The sequence below is a fragment of the Pungitius pungitius genome, chromosome 2, assembly GCF_949316345.1.
Source record: "Pungitius pungitius chromosome 2, fPunPun2.1, whole genome shotgun sequence".
Classification (NCBI taxonomy): domain Eukaryota; kingdom Metazoa; phylum Chordata; class Actinopteri; order Perciformes; family Gasterosteidae; genus Pungitius; species Pungitius pungitius.
In genome coordinates this window covers 2,090,025-2,109,180 of record NC_084901.1, presented here as the reverse complement: position 1 = coordinate 2,109,180, position 19,156 = coordinate 2,090,025, and the positions used below count along the sequence as shown (strand labels likewise).

At 48.4% G+C, this 19,156-nt stretch overlaps 2 protein-coding genes across 4 annotated transcripts; one reads left to right on the top strand and one right to left on the bottom strand.

The window, feature by feature from the left end:
* The first annotated feature begins 1,215 nt into the window (after positions 1-1,215).
* Positions 1,216-19,150, top strand: c2h12orf56 (chromosome 2 C12orf56 homolog). Of its 3 annotated transcripts, none has more exons than XM_062559394.1 (14): positions 1,216-1,591; positions 2,965-3,160; positions 3,576-3,591; positions 4,452-4,641; positions 4,712-4,867; positions 4,998-5,086; positions 5,183-5,327; positions 5,411-5,505; positions 5,787-5,876; positions 5,978-6,065; positions 6,185-6,259; positions 6,354-6,431; positions 6,609-6,790; positions 18,819-19,150. In XM_062559394.1, exons 1-14 carry the CDS (start codon positions 1,340-1,342, stop codon positions 18,928-18,930), a joined length of 1,764 nt encoding a protein of 587 aa, XP_062415378.1. In that variant the 5' UTR covers positions 1,216-1,339; the 3' UTR covers positions 18,931-19,150. The 3 variants fall into 3 exon arrangements, with proteins under 3 accessions (XP_062415378.1, XP_037316318.2, XP_037316317.2); XM_037460421.2 differs by lacking the exon at positions 18,819-19,150 and adding an exon at positions 7,070-7,424; XM_037460420.2 differs by lacking the exon at positions 18,819-19,150 and adding an exon at positions 7,070-7,424 and having other exon boundaries at positions 4,998-5,327.
* LOC134102903 (peroxisomal succinyl-coenzyme A thioesterase-like) lies at positions 7,607-15,256 on the bottom strand. The gene is made up of 15 exons (XM_062559395.1): positions 15,174-15,256; positions 13,693-13,792; positions 13,432-13,622; positions 13,181-13,344; positions 12,337-12,452; positions 10,118-10,323; positions 9,930-10,029; positions 9,669-9,859; positions 9,418-9,581; positions 9,214-9,333; positions 9,037-9,119; positions 8,858-8,951; positions 8,585-8,665; positions 8,053-8,179; positions 7,607-7,934 (listed from the first exon to the last, which is right to left on the bottom strand). The coding sequence occupies exons 2-15, from the start codon at positions 13,743-13,745 to the stop codon at positions 7,810-7,812; spliced, it is 1,815 nt and encodes a 604-aa protein (XP_062415379.1). The 5' UTR covers positions 13,746-13,792; positions 15,174-15,256; the 3' UTR covers positions 7,607-7,809.
* Positions 19,151-19,156: the final 6 nt, after the last annotated feature.

Sequence of the window (19,156 nt, the reverse complement as noted above, 5' to 3'; positions counted from 1 at the left end):
AAGAACTTTACACTCAAATCAAACGTCTCCGTAAAAGCACACGGACTTTAAACCTCATTATCAAAGTGACACGATGGTCAACACCAACCGAAACCAGCGTGTGCGCGTGTGTGCGTGTGACTGAGACTATTCTTCTGTTTGGGTGGAAATGTGACGGTATTTCTTCTTCTGCAGAACAAAGACAACAGTGTGACCGGCCAGCCCACACGCACGCACGCACACACACACACACACAGATGATGATGACGAAGAGGAGGAGGAGGATGAAGGACTCAGCGCGACTCAGCTGACCAGAAGCGAGGGAGGAAAGTAACGCGTATCACGTGACTTCTCTAACAAACCTAAAACCTCCAAAAATGTGTTTTTTGGGCAGCATATACACACACACACACACACGCGCACACACACATCTTTATATATGCAATAGATGACTAATGAGACGCATCGTGTAAATACTCCTGTGACGTCAGGAAAACACAGATCTGTTGTTGCTTTCTAAGAATAATTACAGTCATGATGTTAAAGACAGATCTGTTCCTCTGTGGAACAACACGCCATTCATCTCCTGCCCGCTGTGTGCGTGTGTGTGTGTGTGTGTGTGTGTGTGTGCGTGTGTGTGTGTGTGCGTGTGTGTGCGTGTGTGTTTTGGTTTGTCAAACAACTCTGCGTTCATCTCTGAGTCCATTTACAAAGCTCCCCTTCAAAGCTGCAGCCAGGAGACTCCCTCCACCCCCCTCCCTCTCTCTCTCTCCCCCCCCCCCCTCTTTCTCTCCATATACAAATATATCTATAACTACAATTACTATATAAATAGTGTCAATATATTTCGCTTTTATATACACGTACTTGTTCTTGTGTATTATTATTATTTTAATATATTATTATTTGATTAATTGTGCACGTATGATTAAACGGTGAACCCCCCCCCCTTGTTACCTCATTAAAGCTCGTGCTAATAACTCCCGCTGCCGCTGCTCGGGAAAAAAAACCTCATTCTTTCTTCGTGTGCATGTATCTGTTCGTGCATGTGGACATTAATTCCGTCTGAGACACCACTTGCAGCCGTTCCAGCGTGCAGAGCCGCTTTAGACTGCAGCCAATCAGCAGCGTTCCTCCTTGCTGCGCGGACCAATCAGAGCGCTGACAGCGCGTCACGGCGCCAGCGTACACCTGCTCGGGTCACACGTTAACGGGACGGGAACGGCATCGCCCGGTACTCTCTCTCTCAACGTTTTGCCTTAAGTTCAAACCCCACGGATGGGGAGCGGCACGTGACCCCCCCGCCGGCCGCCCGAGCGCAGGTTAACGGCCACAAAGTTCGATCCCCCGGTAACAGGTGATGGCTCGGACGGGCTCCGGTGCCCTGCTCTCCCGCCGCAACGTCAAGCTGGACTCGTTCCTGAAGCGGAACACGGCGCGCGCGGTGTACGAGCGGATCCGAGCCCACGAGCCGTGCGTGGTGATCACGGAGACCATCAACAAGGTGTACATGCACGTGGTGCTGAGCGACGAGTGCGTGTACCTGGCCGAGTACCCGCCGCGCACGCTCACCGAGGCCTTTACCTTCAGGCGCGTGCGTGACATTGAGCTGGTGAGTTCACGGAAATCGTGTTGCAACTTTTTGTTTCAAATGATCTCCTCAAACACTGCGATCAAACACCGTTTTAAAATCAATTAATCAATTAAGGGATCGACGGAAAAACAGGACAGTGACGTCACTTAATTCTCCATTAATCTGGCTTGAAAACGTCATATTCATTAAATATAAAGGAATAGATGTCTGTTTTTGAAGAAAGAAACCTTGATGACCTCTTGTTCTTCCCCATAGTCATCAACTCAGTTGTCATGGAAACCCATCTAATGACTGCTAAAATGGGACTAATCAATTATTTACAAAGTTCATTATTTAGTTATACAACGTTATACAAACTCTAATTAGACATGAATCCATCTTAAAGTTAAAAAAGAAATAAATCTCTATATTTCAACAGCTAAATGACTAAATCACGACCAAATTATTGACTTTAAATATAAATAGTAGTGTTTCACTTTTCAACCCATTTTGACAAACGTCTATGGATCTGTATTGCTTTTATTTTTTGAATAATTTTTTTTGTGATTATATTTTCTGTTTTTTTACCATACCATAATAATCTGACCTTGCTTTTTAAAAGCCTAAAGTGCCTGCAGCTTCATGTCGTGTTGAAACGCTAAACTGCTTCTGTTTCTAAATCAATGAAGGGATAAAGAACAAAGAATCAGTTTTTGTCTTCTTGCTGTTCGATAAAGATTCTCACTAATCAGGAAGCGATCGGATTAAACTGATTGACCCGGGTCTCGACCCCCGGGAGAAGGACACGCCTCTTACACCACCGCGTTATGTCACGTAGGTCAGAGGTCAAAGCTTTACGCTCCTCGCCGCACAGTTAATCCGGTCAGATTATTATTTGTTGACTCACTGAGACTTCAGACTTCAGCTGATTTTTTAATTCTGTTAAACTATGTCATGCTCATCGTAACTATGACTACAGACACGTCTCATGAGTTTAAATGTATTAATCTGTCCAGACTATGAAGAGAACCTTGAAAACCTGTGGTGTAATTGGGTGGCTATTATTGTTATAAGCTAATGTAGCGATGAATGGTGCAGAACATATAAAAATATACAAATATGTAAATAATAGAAGGTAAAAATACATTCAAATAAGTGAAGGAAAAATGCTGAATGCTAAATGCTTTATTATATCTAAATACACTTTAAATGTTATTATTACTATTTGTTATTAGCTATATGTTAAATACTTCTTTTTATTTCACTTTTACTTACACTTCAATTACCTGCTTTGATTCATTGAAGCGGATGTAAAGAAAATGAGGTTGAATCTTAAACGCCATAAAAGATGGCTGCTGTGCGTCCGAGTCGACACGGGAACACGGATCTTTCTCTCTATTTCTTCTCTTCAGGTCAACGACCTCCCAGATTTCCTCCATGGGAGGAGCCGCGACCTCTGCCAGCACATTCGAGTCACCTACGTGACGGACAAGCCCGCCGTGAGAGGCCGTGATTGGCTGAGGAGGGACAGGAAGGTGGGGCTTCCCACCGCGGCCCCGCCCTCTCGCAGGACCAGCCACTGCCCGGCGATAACGTACACCTTAGAAGGTAAAAGGCTGCGTTTGGCGTTCGAATAGACCATCAGGCAGGGTATGCCGTAGGGCGGGGCTAGCTTGTGATTGACAGGTATCTGCCAGATGCTCTTGAGGCGTTTCTTCCGTTCATCGGTAGCAAAAAAAAAGCCAAGATGGCGACGGCCGAAACGACGAACCGGAAGCTTCAAAACCAGCCGACGGCTCCGTCCACTTCGCATTAAAGTGAAACGTCACATGGAGAACTTTTATTTGAAGACTCCTTTTGAGAAAAACGGTTTGGAGAAAAGTTATTTAATGTTTTTTTTTTTTTTTTTTTAAATCTGTAACAAACGGCAGTGAGTCATGTGTCCTTCGTCTCTTGGATCAGTTCCTTTGAGGCCTTTGAGTGTAACTTTAACTCCCCCTGTGTCTTTTGTTTCCCCCGACAGGACATCCTGCACAGAGGTGAGCATCACACACACACACACACACACACACACACACACACACACACACACACACACTAGAACCTGAAACCGGCTGCGGTTGCTTTTACTTTTTAACTCTTTATGATCAGTGCTTATTAACGTGTTCCGATCGTCAGGGAGACAAACTCTGTGAGCTATAAAACCTCTACAGTCTGGGTTTGCTGCAGGGCTTTGGGGTGGGAGGGGGTCAGGGTCGGGGGGGGGAGAAGCATTGCACAAAGGGATGGACTGAACGATGAGTGAAAGCGGCCTCGCTCTGACCGAGCTCCTCCGGGTCTCAGGTGGCTCGTGACTTATTGATTAAAGACGGAACACTTTCACCTCACGTGGACGTGGAAGAGGTTCAATGAATCCATTTTTATTATTTTTGTTAAAACAGCCCAAAAATGTGCTTCACATTTCACTTAAAATCCAGCCAGAGGGATAAACTGTGTGACAAAAATAACGAGCCAACTTTTTCCCAAAACATCAAAGTAATTGTGATGGAAAAGATTTAACATGATTCATCAACAAAAATCTGAATTCAGTTGTGTTGTTTTTCAGCTTTTAATCTAATCAGATTTTTTTGTGCGTTTATGCAACTTTTAATCTGAATTGTTCTCGGTCCTTCGGGTCCTGTTTTCTGTTTTTCGGGGGGGGGGGGGGGGGGGGGGGGGTCTGGATCCCTCCCGCTGGGCGTCTACGCGTCACTCAGCGGATCTGTTGCCTGGTTACCACAAAGCCGGCGCGTGTGCGTGTCTTTCGGCTCACCCATGGGGGGTCATTAACCTCACTCAACAACGCTGCAGGGACCAACAAAAAATAAACATGTCCCGGTGTGTGTTTCCTGTCCCTCAGGAGCCCCGCGGAGCTTCCCCCGTTACCTCCCTCGCGTTCCGCCTCCTGCCCGGACCCAGAGACCCTGGGCCTCGTCGGGGTGCCGCACCCCCCCGACCGGCCTCCCTCCGCGGCGCCGTCCGCCGCCGCCTCGCCCACCTCTCCTCTGTCGCCGGCCAGCCGCAGGCTTCACCTCCCAGACACCACGCAGGTACGCACCGAGTTTCACACGCCGGGTTTCTTTGGCTTCTCCTCACTAAACCCGACGTGTCGGCGCCCAGGTCCCGAGGCGGATCGGGTCGGTCCTGTCCCGCCTGCTGAGGAAGGACTCGGCGAGCGGCGGCGAGGAGAGGGAGGCCGAGCTGCATTTCTACGCCGTGTCGGACGCGTCCAGACTTTACCTCCACCTGCAGAGCTCCTGGAACAGCTTCATCATTGTGAGCGAGGTCACCGGGCCAGAACCGGCCCGGTTCCTTAGATGCACAATTCGATTTTACATTCCTTTTCTTATTCATTCATGTAACCCAATAGTATCCCCTGTGTGTGTGTGTGTGTGTGTGAGCGCAGAGGTCCACGCTGTCCTTGGACCCCCTCCACAGGACGAGGTGCAGCGCCTCGTCTGACTCCGGTCCCGGAAAGCGACTCCCCGCCGTCAGGTACCGAAGGTCTCCTGTAACACCACGCTGCCAGAGAAGCACAATCATGCGTGTCTATGACCTGCTGTCTGTGTGTGTGTGTGTGTGTGTGTGCAGCTGGGAGCGGACGGCTCACCTGTTCGGTCAGCTGAGCTGCGAGCTCCTGCAGGAGGGGATCAGCGTGGAGAACCTCTACCTGCTGCTGCAGGAGCTGAGGACCGCCGCTCAGCGCGACGTCACCCTGCGCCGCCTCTTCTGGAACGTGAGACACGTGGTTGTGGTGACGCGTCGTGATGTCGCTGTTAAACGCTTGTGTGGTTGTGAGGACTCCCTGTTGTGCTTCAGTCCAGCGAGCTGTTGGACTTCCTGGTTCAGACTCTGGAGGAATCTCTGCACGGCCGCCAGAGCCTCAGCGGAGCCTCCGCGGCAGATCAGCTACTGTAAGCTCCAGAGAGAGAGTGTGTGTGTGTGTGTGTGTCTGATCTTAGATTCTTAATCCAAATGGGGAAATAACCCATTAAGCTGATAAGCTGCTTTGTTTTTACACAACACACTTACTGCTGGAGAAGGTGTGTGTGTGTGTGTGTGTGTGTGTGTGTGTGTGTGTGTGTGTTGAACCTGTCGTTTTCGTGGTCGTTCAGGGCCAATTGAACTTGTGCAGCGATGTAAACCTGCAGGACTGAAGGTAATAAATGTGATTTCATTGGTGGCTCCCGTGCAGGCTGAGCACCCTGATCGCCCAGACGCTCGCCCTCATGTTCAGAGAGACGGAGGTCGAACCCGCCAGACTCAACCTGCTCTCTGCCAAAAAGTAAAGACCCAAACACCCTGTCCTGCAGAGCGCTGCTGGATGCAGCTGCTGCTTCTCGTAACCTCTCTCTCTCTCTCTCCCCCCCCCCCCCCCCCCTCCAGAGGAGTCCTGGCCTCTAGGATGCTGCGGGCCTTGATGTGTGACGCGGAGCTGCGGACGCAGGACCAAAGGTCCCTGACGGACGGAGAGGTGAGTCTCCTCGCCGCCCGTCTCCTCGCCGCCCGCGTCCTCTCCGCGCTTGGTTGATTTCACGTGGTTTTTTTAACGTTCCCCCTCCCCCCCCCCCCCCCGCTGTGCGTCTCTGTCAGCGGCAGGCCTTGCTCGCCGAGTACCTGGACGCTGCCTGCTCGCTGCTCTTTGAGCTCCTGCTTTTAGGCCACGACGTGAGTTTGTGTATATAACAAAACAAAAAAAAGAACCTGGTCTATATTAAATCGGGAAGTTGTGATGTGACGTTGCACTTTGTTGAATCTTTAGGCCAGCCGGTGTTCCTCTGCTGACCACTTCCTGTCCGTTGGCTGGATCCTCCGAGTCCTGCAGCCTCTTCCCCAAACGGTACAAATACAGCAGTTTATACAATGCATCCAAGTTTTAAGATGATCGGGTTCACACCTTCGAAAAAGAATTCATTATTGAGACGCACCAGTACCAAAGGACATTGAGTTCCCTCTGAGACACACGTTTTAAAAGCTGCGATCTGGTCATTTCCGCCTCTCCTCCACCTCTACGCAGTTGTCCTTCATCGGGTACCAGGTCCAGCAGGTGGTCCTGGTTCTGTCGGACCCGCAGGACTCCTTCCTGAGTCCGCTTCAGTCCGTTGTGCTGTTCCAGCGCTGCCGCCTGCTGCTGGCCTGCCTGCAGTACAACGAGCCGCTGGCGCAGCACCTGCGCTCCCACTTCAGAGAGGAGTTCAGGTTCGGCTTCGTCGAGGGTTTAGCTGTCTGAGACCAGCGTGAAGTCCGCACACTTTCATCTGATTCGTGGCCCCTCCTCAGCGGCCGATTCCAGGGATTCCATGTTGCTAGTTTTGAGATGATCGCAAACTGGTCAATATCTAAATCCAATAAGTGATCGATAAAGAATGATATTAAATTTAATATATATACTTAAATGTATCAAAAAGTGCTATTTGAATTGATAAATTATATTATTTTTATGAGCCAAGATCTAGTTGGGTATTATTTGGATTGCAGGTACTCTGTGAAGCTGTCGTGCGCCGAGGAGAAGCTTCCGCCTCACTACCCAATCAGCCGACCAACCCTCCACCTGGTGGAGCAGATCCTGGCTCTCCACCGGCACCGATGATCCCAGACAGAAGCAGACCGGGCCCTCGGGGGGGTTTGGGCTCTGGGCCGCCGAGGAACCGAGCTGGACGCCCGCTCGCTGCTACAAGCGAAGCAACAAGGAACTCAGCAGAATTCTAATAGCACTTCTTTCTACCACCGTTTATTTGTTCTGTTACCAAAATACTTCTTTAATGCCGTAAAGCAGAAATCTTAGCATGCTAACCGTAGCTTAGCATATTAGCCTGCGCGCTGCTGCTAGTTGGCACTGAACATAAACATTTTTGTTGTGTGAATGTTTGGACTCAGCCTCTGGGTGTATTAAAACGTGCAGATGTCCTCAGATGATGTGCGCTCTGAATAAAAGGTTTTGAAGTGGAAGTCGTCTCAAACACTGAAGATTAAACACCAGAAAGAGTTAAATCATCTTTAATAATATTACTCTGACATTTTCTCTAGAAATACTCTTGTGGGTGAATCATTTCTTTACACGAAAACATTTTCATTTCAATGAATAATAATAATAATTTTGGGGACACTAAATAATATGAAGAAGCACAAGTTGACCGGATCATCATGAGCGTTCATTTAATGGACACTAGTCTCGTTGCCACCATGTCTCTGCTGAGGTTGCCATGGTTCCTCTGCCTTCACATCTTGGCTCCGGTGGGGTCGTTGGAATACAGGTGCTGCTGTAGAAAAGCCAAGATCTTCTTCCAGGAGTCCTCTTGAGCATCTGAATGAGGTTTGGTTTGTCCTCCCCAAACTAGTATGACTGGAACACACCACATGGGTGATGGTCAGATGCATCATGAAACACATTGTGAAATACAGGACTCTATTTAACAGACTTAATTAGATTGGCTTCAATAAATCATAAATCCCTCTCTTGCCTTGCTTTATGAACTTGGTGGCTCTGAAGTGAGGCGAGTAGGGCGGCTCGATCAGATGTCCAGTAGCTGGGTATTCGATCCTGGTCAGCAGGTGGTCTTTCCCTGCTGCTCGCATCATATGGGCCATCTACGGGGTTCAAAGGTCAAAACAGCACTGACTTCATTGTTTTTTTTAGTTCTCTGACAGAATTTCTTCACCAAACAAACGCTCCTTCACATCTCCTAATCTGAAAACAGAACACAAAAATATCCTTTTTCATTCCATTTGTGCTGTCATTTCATTCATGCCTCATTATTTTATCCCATTGTTGCACTGGTTGTAACCAATAAATGATTTATTATTATATATTTAGAGTTGTTCCACTGAGTGGACCAGGTGGCGTACTTCAATGCAACCATTCAAATGCAACCAGTTGACTTTTGCAGATTCATCAATGCTCTTCACTTTGCAAAAAGTACATGCAAATTTTAACGAGCCCAAACTGCTCTTAACTCCACCTCATTGTGTGTGTGTGTGCGTGTGTGCACTCACATCCTCAGCAGCCTCCACCGTGGGCAAGTTCTGATCGTCGAGGCCGTTCACCAACAACATTGGGCAGTTTATTTTCCCCACCTTCAAGAGGACCAACCGCCACACGTGTTAGTGAGAATGAACTAAAATGAGCCATCAGATGGTGGTTTTAACATTTCAGTGCAATGCATAGACTGACACTGGAAGAGGACGTTCCACACTGATGTCCCCTGTCAACTTGTCGAAACCAGCACATCGTCTCATCCTTGTACTTCAAGTGCAACAAGTACTTACGTCAATTTTCTTAGCGAGGTCATCAGGGATTGGGAGTTCCCTGTATCGCCATATCTCCTGGTTGTTCTCGTCCACTTGTGTCTTGTGAGCATTCCTGTCATAACAATGATTTACCACGGCATCAGTACAGTTGTGTGTGTGTTTGTGTTTAGTGGCTTTGTGTTGCTTATGTTACCTACGCGACCAGTGCCTGGTAGATTCCTGTGAGCGACGCCCCGCGTGGACAAATGTGGACGCCACTGACACAAACGCAACAACGAGGCTACAACAAAACACGGTTCACCGTTAAGACCTCGCGGTTCTCCACGCGATCAGGACCGAAAGTTCTGCCCAGATGTTTTGCATTCGGTACTTGCCTTGATGACGCTGCTCTCGGCCGCCAAATGATTGGTGATGACCGCACCGAGGCAAAGACCAAGAATTCCAACTCTGTCTGGGCTCACCAGGGGATGGAGCCTGATCACGTTAAACGCCGTCTGTGCAGAAGGAGACTTAAGACATCGAGACGGACCACGATCCAAACAAAATGAGCCACGCAAGCCTCTTATTTTGAAACAAACCTCAAAGTACTCAAACTCTTTGCTGGCTGACGACAGCTCACCGGCGGCAAAGTACTGCAGCGCCAGAGAGGCGTAACCGTGAGAGGCGAGCAGGGCCGACCGATACTCCACCAGCCCCCCCCCTCCGCCCCACATGTCCATCACGCCGGGGAAGGGTCCTGGACCTGAGGCACAGAGGGAGAGGTTTTACTGATCCTACCTACCTACAACACACGGACGGTATAAGAGGAGGACGTGCTCCTCAGGAGGACCTGGAGGTATGAACAGCGTCCCTCGCACTCCTTTCTCTTGGACTTCCACCCTGCGGACTCCTGGACCTATGAACCATCTCTCCGAGAGCACCGAGGCCAGGGGAGGCCGCTCTGTGAAGCCCTCCTCCACGTGGCCGTCGTAGACCGAGATGTGGACCAGTTGGGGGGTGCAGACGTTCGTCTTTTTCAACCTTGAACAGAGACTCAAAGTATCAAAGCTGAGACCTCAAGGCGAGACCTTCACCTCACTGGATGTTTTACCTGAGGCCTTTGCAGCTGCCAGGGACGGGACGCATACTCCACAGCAACCCCATGGCTTCTTTTCCCGTGTACGTTCCCCCGAAGCTGAAATCGTCTGCAACTACAGACGGTATTTTTGGAAGTCAACAAAACACAAATCAAACAAAAAGTGAAGTCCGGAGGTCTGAGGCGTTTAAAGGAGAGCTCACCCGAGACGCTTCCCCGCTGGTCGCTGACGTAGTGTCCGTAGGCCTCCCACAGGTCCTCATCCTCGGAGCGGTGGAGGGAGTGAAGGGTCACCGCGGAGCTCGGAGGCAGATTCTGCACCGTCACCCGGAAGGTCTCGTCCACCAGGGCCCGGGAGGGGACGACGGAGAGGATTGGGGGGGCGGCCGAGGACATGGTGGAGGATGGTCTGAGCAGACGAGCAAAAAGCAACACGGGTGACGAGGGTCCTTGGATCCTTGGCAGCGTGAACAAGTGAACTAAAGGGATGAAGGAGCGTAATCGTGGTAACTACCAGTTGGGTAGTTCAATACTAAGCACTAATGTGCTGTCTGTTGGTTGGCTTGATTATTGTGTTGATGATTAGTGTGTTGCTATATAAAGAACAGAACGTGCTGGTTGCTGTGATGTTTGTTCATCTGTATGAATACCCAAATCACAGTTTGGTCTCAGTTTCTAAATAACCCTCCTCGTGAGCCCTGCTGGTGGGAGAGTTGCAGAGGTTCGGGCCTACACACCTGACCCCAATCAAGATCCCCAATCAACCACAGGATAAAGAGGAGGACCAGACATTTCACCCCCGCCGGATCGTTAAGTCGTATTTGTGCGTCAAGAGAACCACTACTGATTAGTTTTTCTGACCTGGCTCTTTTGCTTGTTTTTTCATTCTGTTTTTGTCCTGTCCCCAGGATCACCACCACCCCCGTTCCCGACCAACTGGCCTCCCCACTCCTCATCTTTATTGCTTTGAATAAATACCCATTTTTGTCCTCCATCATTTAGTCTGAGTTTCCATTCTGCTTTTGGGTCCCTCCCCGAACCCTGACAATAAGTGTATCATTTCAGTAAAAGCTGTCCTAACATTTATAAACATTTAACAATGAATGTGATGAGACAACATAATCAAACCTTATGACTAACCAAGCACCACACGCAACACACTCAGGCCCTCCAGTCCACTCCAGGTCCTCACTCCCCCCCCCCCAAAAAAATTGTTCATGTTCACTTCATTTTTTTATTGTTCATTTTCTGTGCCTTCCTTTTGGATATTTCTTGGGTATGTTTGCAAAATTCATTGGACTGATCTCTGGTGGGGACGAGTCAGCCTACAAATGGGAGTCTGTGGGCACCTGGTGACGTGGTGCAGCCAGAACAACCTGGAGCTCAACACCCTGAAGACAGTGGAGATAGTCGTGGACTTCAGGAAGAATGCAGCCCCACCTTCCCCCCTCACCTTGTGTGACTTCCCCGTCACCACTTTGGACTCCTTCTGTTTCCTGGGCTCCATCATCACCCAGGATCTCAAGTGGGAGCTGAACATCAGCTCCATCACCAAAAAGGCTCAGAAGAGAATGTTCTTCCGGAGGCAGTTGAAGAAATTCAACCTGCCAAAGACTATGAGGGTGCACTTCTACGCTGCCATCATCGAGTCCATCCTCTGCTCCTCCATCACAGTGTGGTACGCTGCAGCCACTGCCAAGGACAAGGGCAGGTTGCAGCGTGTCATCCGCTCTGCAGAGAGGGTAATTGGCTGCAATCTGCCGTCTCTCCAGGACTTGTTCGCTTCCAGGACTTTGAAGCGGGCCAGAAAGATTGTAGCCGACACCTCCCACCCCGGACATGAACTGTTTGTGTCCCTTCCATCCGGCAGGGGGCTGAGGTCCATCAGGACTAAGATCTCCCGCCACACTAACAGTTTCTTCCCTTCGGCAGTCGGGCTCACCAACAGAGCCCGGAGGCCCCCCTGACTGACTCTCACTCCCATGTACATTCACTTTGTCCCTTTCACTTGTCACTTTTTGTTTAGCTGGTGCACTTTATCTTTATTTTTAATTGTATCTTTATTTCTCAACTTACTAACCCATAGCATATATTTTATTATACTTTTATTTTTATCTTATTGCTGCACTACATTGTTATTATTGTACTGTCTTCCGTCATGCACCAACCGCCAAGTCAAATTCCATGTATGTCTAACATTTAATGGCAATAAACGTTTCCTGATTCCTGATCCTGATTCCTGAAAAACGAGTCACATAAATCACCCTTTTTAATAATCACCACGGTCTTTGAACGTAATTGGTCGGTGTGTTTTAGAGATCAACACCTGTTTCCTGTACTACAAAACTATGTACGCTGAATTACACTCAGAGATCCAAAAGTTAAAGTGCTCAGAGTGTGTTTACGGGATGGTTTAACTCACCTGGTTTGAGACACGTCGCCAGCAGGTCCGCGCCGGCTCAAGGAGCTCTGTAACTGCCCCAAAGCTCTGCGGCGGACTTTGAACCCGCTCTGCACTCTTTCCTTGGGGTGGAAGTCCTTTAAGCGGGGGGTCAATACTTATTAAGTAGCAGTTCATTTAAGCCATAGCATGAAGTGCACGACATAATCGTATTTAATAACTAAATGTTTGATTGTGATGTAATGCAAGGAAATAAACAAAGATTGGCATCAAACATATCGTATATTTGTGATCATTTATAAAACTCCAGGTACAAACCATATTTTGTTTCTGTCATTTTACATTAATTATTAATTGGATTGTTCGCCCCAAATAAAAACCTCTCCATTGAGTAGAAATGAAGGGGTGAAACTGTTGATGTGCTATCAGGGTGTTGAGCTCTGCCTTCGCTGGTTAAGTGAACATTTAACGTCCTTCCTGCACAGATCTTCAGGCAGGTGGTGAGATACGGCAGCACGGACGCCAGCCTCATTCTGGAGAGATGTGAGTTCTGGGAGAGGAGGACCTGCACGTGCCTGCCTCTCAAGTAGTACACGTGACTGACATTAAACGTCTGCATCTCCAGCAATAAACCGTGTGCAGCTGTTGGAAGCCCCGCATGGACAAATGTGGACGCCACTGACACAAACGCAACAACGAGGCTGGAACAAAACATTCCAACTCTGTCTGGGCTCACCAGGGGATGGAGCCTGATCACGTTAAACGCTGTCTGTGCAGAAGGAGACTTAAGACATCGAGACGGACCACGCTCCAAACAAAATGAGCCACGCAAGCCTCTTATTTTGAAATATAAATAAACACAAACCTCAAAGTACTCGAACTCTTTGCTGGCTGACGACAGCTCACCGGCAGCAAAGTACTGCAGCGCCCGAGAGGCGTAACCGTGAGAGGCGAGCAGGGCCGACCGATACTCCACCAGCCCCCCCCGTACGCCCCACATGTCCATCACGCCGGGGAAGGGTCCTGGACCTGAGGCACGGAGGCAGAGGTTTTACTGATCCTACCTACCTACAACACACGGACGGTATAAGAGGAGGACGTGCTCCTCAGGGGGACCTGGAGGTATGAACAGCGTCCCTCGCACTCCTTTCTCTTGGACTTCCACCCTGCGGACTCCTGGACCTATGAACCATCTCTCCGAGAGCACCGAGGCTAGGGGAGGCCGCTCTGTGAAACCCTCCTCCACGTGGCCATCGTAAACCGAGATGTGGACCAGCTGGGGGGTGCAGACGTTCGTCTTCCTCAACCTTGAACAGAGACTCAAAGTATCAAAGCTGAGACCTCAAGGCGAGACCTTCACGTCACTGGATGTTTTACCTGAGGCCTTTGCAGCTGCCAGGGACTGAACGCATACTCCACAGCAACCCCATGGCTTCTTTTCCTGTGTATGTTCCCCCGAAGCTGAAATCGTCTGCAACTACAGACGTTTTTTTGGACGTCAACAAAACACACAAAAAGTGAAGCCCGGACATAGGAACATAGTCAGATTTGCTATTTAAAAAAAGAGACAAGGACTAAACAGGCTAATAATGAATGAAACAACAAATTAAAAAAGGTTTGTGTAGCAAACTGATGATCTCCTTTGAAGATTGCAGTGCAACACTTTTGCTGTTATTCATGAGTTGTCCTTCACAAGTTTGCTCGTAGCACTCAAAGTCCAGTTTTGAGCGCATCCAGCAGACCAAAGTGAAGAATCTCACTGGAACAAACACTGGAGGGGCAGCAGTCAAAGTAAGACAAAGGTGTTGTCTGTTGATTGGTTTGATTATTGTGTTGATATAAAAAGAACAGAACGTGCTGGTTCCTGTGATGTTTGTTCATCTGTATAAATACCCAAGTCACAGTTTGGTCTCAGTTTCTAGATAAGTGAATCATTTAGGTAAAAGCTGTCCTAACATTTATAAACATTTAACAATGAATGTGATGAGACAACATAATCAAACCTCAACATCAAAATCATTAGTACTTGGAATCATTCATAAGTTCCACACATTTTGTATAGTCTTGGTCGGAGCTCTGCCCCTCTTACGATCGACCGGCACATCTGTAACATCACTAACCAAGCACCGCGCTCAACGCACTCAGGCCCTCCAGTCATCTCCAGATCCTCAGTCCCCCCCCCCACCCCACTCCCCAATAAAGACTCCTAACCACTTCTGCCTTAAGTAAATTACATATTAGAAAGCTAACTCCTAAAATAAAGTAAGAAAGTCAATATTTAAAGTAAAAACTATTTCATTGTCCTACTGTTTACACATATTTTATTCAGGTGTGAAGAGATCCAACACAAGAAAAGACAATATTATATTGTTCTCATGGTTTAAAAGAGAGCTGCGTTAATGGTTATTAGAAGCAACTCTGTTCTGGTAACACAGTTGAAGTCCAGGTTGTATGGAGCTCTTCTATTGTTCATTTTCTGTGCCTTCCTTTTGGATATTTCTTGGGAATGTTTGCAAAAACGATTCACATAAATCACCCTTTTTAATAATCACCACAGTCTCTGAACATATAATGAAATAATAGATATAAAGATGTTCTCTCTCTGGTTCTGTTTAAAGAGCAAGTCATAATTACCTCTCTAACACACATAGTTCTCATCTCTCCCGTGTCCATGAACACCGCACTCAAACAGGTAAGGGAAAGCATGTATGTGATTGGCAGAGCGGCATCACGTGGCATGTTTGCAACGCACGTAATTGATCAGAGTTTTTAGACACCAAGAAATGTTTCCTGGACTACAAAAGTACGAATGACAAATGATACTTAGAGTTCTAAAAGTTTAAAGTGATTTAACTCACCTGGTTTGAGACACGTCGCCAGAAGATCCGCGCCGGTTGAAAGAGCTCTGCAACTGCCCCAAAGCTCTGGCGGACTTTAAATCCGCTCTGCAGGGGGGTTCAATGAACCGCATGATGGGTCATTGGTCTACACATTGATCTCACAACGACATGGTCATTTTGGCATGAAGATTAGATGAACTAAACGTGAAAAATATATTGATATAAAATGCTAATAAGCACATTGAAACAAATAAAGAAACATTGGTATCAAATAGAAATAAAAAGAAATAAACATTGGTATCAAACACATAGAATATTTGTGATCATTTATAAAACTCCAAAAAATAATTTCTTTCCGTTTCAATCAATTGATTGGATTTTGATAGTATTTCTGGTTGTTATGTATAAATGTTTTGTAATGTATGTCTGCTGTGATTATCAAACACCTGAGAATCATAAAAAATGACAAGGGGTACCATCTGCTCATTTTAAAAAATGTTCCTCAAGCCTATTTTCATATTCAAGATTAAAAAAGGTTATACGAGGCATTTACTCAATCTTAATATAAAATGTTGTTTTTAGTATTCCAGGGATGAAACTGTCAGAGAAGAGCACAATTACCAAAATGTTGAATTATAATGAATGTTAATAATAAATAAAGTAGATCAAAAAGCTCCAGCAAGGGACCCCAAACTTCTCTTTCCCGGGCCACATCTACCAGCTCTGACTGGAGGCTCCCAAGGCGTTCCCAGGCCAGTGCAGATATATAATCTCTCCTCCTGGTCCTGGGTCTTCCCGGGCCCTCTTCCCAGCTGAACGTGCCTGGAACACCTCCCAAGGGAGGCGTCCAGGGGGCATCCTTACCAGATGCCTAAACCACCTTAACTGGCTTCTTTCAACGCAAAGGAGCAGTGGGTCTACTCTCCCCTAGCGAATGGCTGAGCTTCTCACCCTATCTATATGGGAAACGCCAGCCACTCTCCTGAGGAAACCCATTTCGGGCCGTTTGTACCCGTGAATTAGTTCTTTCGGTCATGACCCATCCTATATGACCATAGGTGAGGGTAGGAATGAGGATTGACCGGTAGATCGAGAGCTTTGCCTTTTGGCTCAGCTCTCTTTTCGTCCCAACGGTACGGTAAAGCGGGTTTAACACCGCCCCCGCTGCTCTGATTCTCCGGCCAAGCTCACACTCCATCTTTCCTTCACTCGTGAACAACACCCCGAGGTACTTGAATTCCTTCACTTGGGGTAAGGACACATTCCCTACCCGGAGTAGGCAATCTATCGGTTTCCTGCTAACAACCATGGCTTCAGATTTGGAGGTGCTAATCCTCATCCCAAACTGTTCACACTCGGCTGCAAAACGCTCCAGTAAGAGTTGGAGGCCGCAGACTGAGGATGCCATCAGGACCATATCGTCTGCAAAAAGCAGCGATGAAATCCACAGTCCACCGAACTGTAGACCCTCCTCCCCCCGACTATGCCTCGATATCCTGTCCATGAAAACCAGGAACAACATTGGTGATAAGGCGCAGCCCTTTGCGATGGCCAACCCTCAACGGAAACGCCTCCGACTTACTGCCGAGCACCCGAACACAGCTCTTGCTTTGGGCGTACATTGATTGGAGGGCCCCAAGAAAGGACCCCCTCACCCCGTACTCCTGCAGCACCTCCCACATTTTCTCTCGGGGGACCCGGTCATACGCCTCCTCCAGGTCCACAAAACACATGTAGACTGGATGAGCATAATCCCAGGCCCCCTCCAAGATTCTTGAAACAGTAAAGAGCTGGTCCGTCTTTCCACGACCAGGACGAAAACCGCATTGTTCCTATTCAATCCCTCCCTTCAAGCACCTTGCAGTAGACTTTACCAGGGAGGCTGAGTATGATGCCCCTGTAAATGGCACACACTCTGGTCCCCCTTTTTGAAGGGAGGTACCACCACTCTGGTCTGCCACTGTTTTGGCACTGTCCCAGGCTTCCACGGAATGTTGTAGAGGTGTGTCATCCAAGACAACCCCCCAACACCGATTTGCTTTTAGCATCTCTGGACGAATCTAATCAATCCTATGGGTTTTGCCACTGCGGAGTTGTTTGACTACCTCAGTGACCTCCACCAGGCAAATTGACAAAAATCCCAGAGGCTGCTGCCCTTCCAGAATGTCAGTACACTGCAACTACCTCCGGAATTCAACAGGATATCGTAACACGGAAGGCCTCCTTCGTCCGTCGGACGGCTTCCCTGACCACCGGTGTCCACCACGGGGTTCGAGGGTTACTTGAACCTTGAGGCCACAACTCACTGCCGCAGCTTTAGCAATGGAAGTTTTGAACATCCACCACTCTGGTTCAATGTCCCCTACCTCCACAGGGATGTGAGCGAAGTTTCGCCGGAGGTGTAAGTTGAAAATCTTTTGGACCTTCTCCAGACGTTCCCAGTTAACCTGCACTATACGCTTGGGTTTATCAGGTCTGTCCTGAGTCTTCCCACCATCGTCTGACCCAGCTTACTACCAGATGGTGATCAGTTGACAGCTCTGCCCATCTCTTTACCCGAGTGTCCAGAACATGCAGCCTCAGATCAGACGATACGATTACAAAATCGATCATTGATCTTTGACCTAAGGTGCTCTGGTACCACATACACTTCCTTCCACGTAAACATCTTTATTTTCAAAGATGGTGTTCGTTTTGGACAATCCGTGACTGGCACAAAGTCCAATAACAAATGACCGCTCTGGTTCAGATCAGGGAGGCCATTCCTCCCTATCACGTCTCTCCAGTTATCTCCATCATTGCCCACGTGTGCATGGAAGTATCCCAGACTATGGAGTCCCCTACTGGAGCCCCATGCAGGACTCCCTTCAGTGTCTCCAAAAAGGCTGAATACTCAGACCTGCTGTTTGGTGCATAGGCACAGACAACAGTCAGAGTTTCCCCCCCCACCACCCGAAGGCATAGGGAGGCAACCCTTTTGTCCACTGGGGTAAACTCCAATCGAGCAGCACTCAGGCGGGGACTTGCGAGTATACCCACACCCGCCAGGCATCTCACACCATGGGCCACTCCAGAGTAGAATAGAGTCCATCCCCTATCCAGGAGTGTGGTTCCAGAGCCGAGGCTGTGCGTAGAGGAAAGGAGATCTCACCAGATCCAACTGAAAACGTTTCACCTCTTGCACAAACTCTGGCTCCTTCCCCCCCAGAGAAGTTACGTTCCACATCCCCTGAGCCAGTATCTGCCGCCCAGGTCTGTTCCATCTAGACCCTCACTGTAACTGCCACCCTTGTAACAGCGCACTCGATCCCATCGGTTTCTTCCACAGGTTGTGAGCCCATGGGGGTTAGAATCTTGGGATGCCGCGTCACTCCTCCAGGCTATGCCAGATGCTATGCCTGCTGACCACTTCCTGTCCGTTGGCTTGATCCTCCGAGTCCTGCAGCCTCTTCCCCAAACGCTACACATACAGCAACACCTCTTTAAGGGATGGGGGACTTTCATCCACTGTATATAATGCATTCAAGTTTTAAGATAATCAGCTTCACACTTTCATTATCAAGCTGAACTTCATGCCCATACGAGACGCACGTCTCTAACCAGTATCAAAGAACATTGAGTTCCCTCTGAGACACACATTTTGGAGCGATTGCTTCCCTGCAGGTACTCTGTGAAGCTGTCGTGCGCCGAGGAGAAGCTTCCGCCTCACTACCCGATCAGCCAACCAACCCTCCACCTGGTGGAGCAGATCCTGGCTCTCCACCGCCAGCGATGATCACAGACCAACGCAGACCGGGCCCTCGGCGGGTTTGGGCTCTGTTCCGCCGAGGAACCGAGCTTGACGCCCGCTCGCTGCTACAAGCGAAGCGAAGGAACTCGGCGGAATTCTAATAGCACTTCTTTCTACCACTGTTTATTTGTTCTGTTACCAAATACTTCTTTAATGCCATAAAGCAGAAATCTTAGCATGCTAACCGTAGCTTAGCATATTAGCCTGCGCG